General features: G+C 42.2%; 1 protein-coding gene across 1 annotated transcript; it reads right to left on the bottom strand.

Annotated features, from left to right (window-relative positions):
* Window positions 1–181: 181 nt before the first annotated feature.
* Window positions 182–1,677, bottom strand: AK88_00022 (uncharacterized protein; the record flags this gene model as incomplete). The annotated part of the gene is made up of 2 exons (XM_012477673.1): window positions 182–1,285; window positions 1,588–1,677. 2 exons carry the CDS (start codon window positions 1,675–1,677, stop codon window positions 182–184), a joined length of 1,194 nt encoding a protein of 397 aa, XP_012333096.1.
* Window positions 1,678–2,250: the final 573 nt, after the last annotated feature.

The raw sequence follows: 2,250 nt of genomic DNA on the forward strand, positions 1-2,250 counted from the left end.
TTAATGACACAAAAAAACACAAAAAAATATGTTAAACGGAAAAAATATATCAGAATTTCAACGTGGTGTGATTGTTCACACTAGCGTTGTATTATCAAAAAAGGGCAGGGATGATATACACACTTTGGCCAGTTCACTACTGTGTAGGGCCATCACCCCCCCCCCTTTTGCTTGTCAAACTTCAATTCACGTTAATTTTAAAAATTTCCTCGAGCTTCAACTTGGGCGTTTGAACAGTGTGCGATTCGATTATGTTGTTGTAGTTCTCACTGTTGATATTTGCCAACATGAGGAAATCAATTTTGGGGATCCTCCTCTTTTGGTTGTTTTTCTCATTAACTATTAAGGTGGAGACCTCGTCGGCCTCATTTACCAAGTCGGCAAAAAGTTGGTCCTTAAAATTTATATCCTTTTTAAATTTGCTAAAAGCATAGTTGTAAATTTTTATCATTTTGGTGGCCTCCAACTCCACATTGGCAGCTAATTCTTTGTTAATACAGTAGATGGAGTAGTTGACAAAATTGTAGTGTTCATTGAGGGACGAATCCATTGAGTTATAATGATTGTACAGGTAACTGCTTCTTTGTTTTTTACTTAGTTCCATTTGTTCTTGGGTATTTGTACGGACAAGTAGGTTTTCGATTAGATTGAAAATGCCAGAATTGGCTTCATTGAAGCTGTTATATTTGTTCGTTATCATTTCGCTTATGGTTTCCTGGTTCATGGTTGGCTCCAAAATTTCTTTGATCTTGCCAAAGAACCATTCATTGGCCATGGCGGAGGCGGTTTCCTGTCCGGCCTCATCTCCAACGTCTTCATCACTGCCGCTGGGAACTTCCCCAGTGGCTTCCTCCTCGAGCAAGGACTCCTCACCTTCCGGCTGCATGTCCAAACCATGCTCATTCGTTACGTGGGACTCATTCCGGTCTCTACCTTCATCGCTTGTGCCGTAATCAGCATAGGAACTGAGATCGCTAAGGAAGGGGGACTTGTCCCTATTTTCGCTAGTCAAATGTTTTTTTTTTTTTTTTTTTTTCATTTTTTTTTTCTGTTTATCTGATGAATCTTCGTCCATTTCGTTTATGTTCTCTTCGAGCGTTTTGTTAACAACGTCGTTACCATCTTCGTCAATCACTCTCACGAAATGTTTTGCCGCTTTTTTTTTTTCTTTTTCCTTTGACTGGACTTCCTCTTGCTCATTGCTATTTTGGTTAGCTTCTTCTTCTACACCCGGATTGTCCTCATATCCTAGCATGCTCCAGAGGTTATAATTGTTGGCGGTGTCCTGCGATGAAGCGAAGGGGTTATCTCGAATGGGGCGTACTGACTCACATACGTTTGCGTGTTTGGCCACAAGTTGATTGCCTCCCCATTGCACACGTTTACCCGTGCACTGGCGTAGATGAAGATCAAGGGGATGACATACCCTCAATTGAACTGTGCTCTCCTCGGGGGAATCACGCCCCCCCTCACATCCATAAGGCATGTAGATATTGCCCTTCCTATCGGATGGACAAAATTGCACCAGATATGAAGTACTTTCCCCCCAAACAGCCCAATCAACTCATGCATGCAGTAGTGTCTTACGTTGCCATTTCCGCTAGCGTCGTTTCCATCATCATTGCCTTCGCCGGTTGCGTCTCCCCCGCTGTAGTTGTAGTTTATAAGGTTCCACATGGCTGGCGCCTACCGCGGTAAATTTCCTACAGAAGGGAAGCTGTTCGCGTGGAACACAAGGAAAACATGTCCTATCACTTAACAAAAATCATGTAGCTGTAATAAGGAACTGGGGTCGCGGTGGACACACACACACACACAAAAAAAAAAAAAAAGGGGGGGGGAAATACATGCGTTGAAGACTCCTACCCCCGTGGGGGTTACCAAAACAAGCAGACACGCTCAAAGGAAGAATATATATTTTTTTTTTATTTCCCCCCTAATTTCCAGTTGCTTCCATTGGTGTACTCAGCAGCGTGTATGTAGCTCTTAAGTATAGTCACACATGCACAGGATGGGTATGTGCCTTCACTAAAGCGTGAAACGCGCTACTGTGCGATAAGGTATCTGCGCAATTCTGGCGGGGGTGTATGCGTTAGAAATAAAAATGGGTACATACCGCTTTTCAGCGGAAGGACTCTCAAAAAATGAAAAGTCAAAAACAGCAAATGTCATAATTGACAACGGGGAGTAGAGGATGAAAAGAAATTAATTTAACTGTTGTTTGAACTTAAACTTTTTTTTTTTTTTTTT

Source organism: Plasmodium fragile (genome assembly GCF_000956335.1).
Source record: "Plasmodium fragile strain nilgiri unplaced genomic scaffold supercont1.1, whole genome shotgun sequence".
In the NCBI taxonomy this organism is placed as follows: domain Eukaryota; phylum Apicomplexa; class Aconoidasida; order Haemosporida; family Plasmodiidae; genus Plasmodium; species Plasmodium fragile.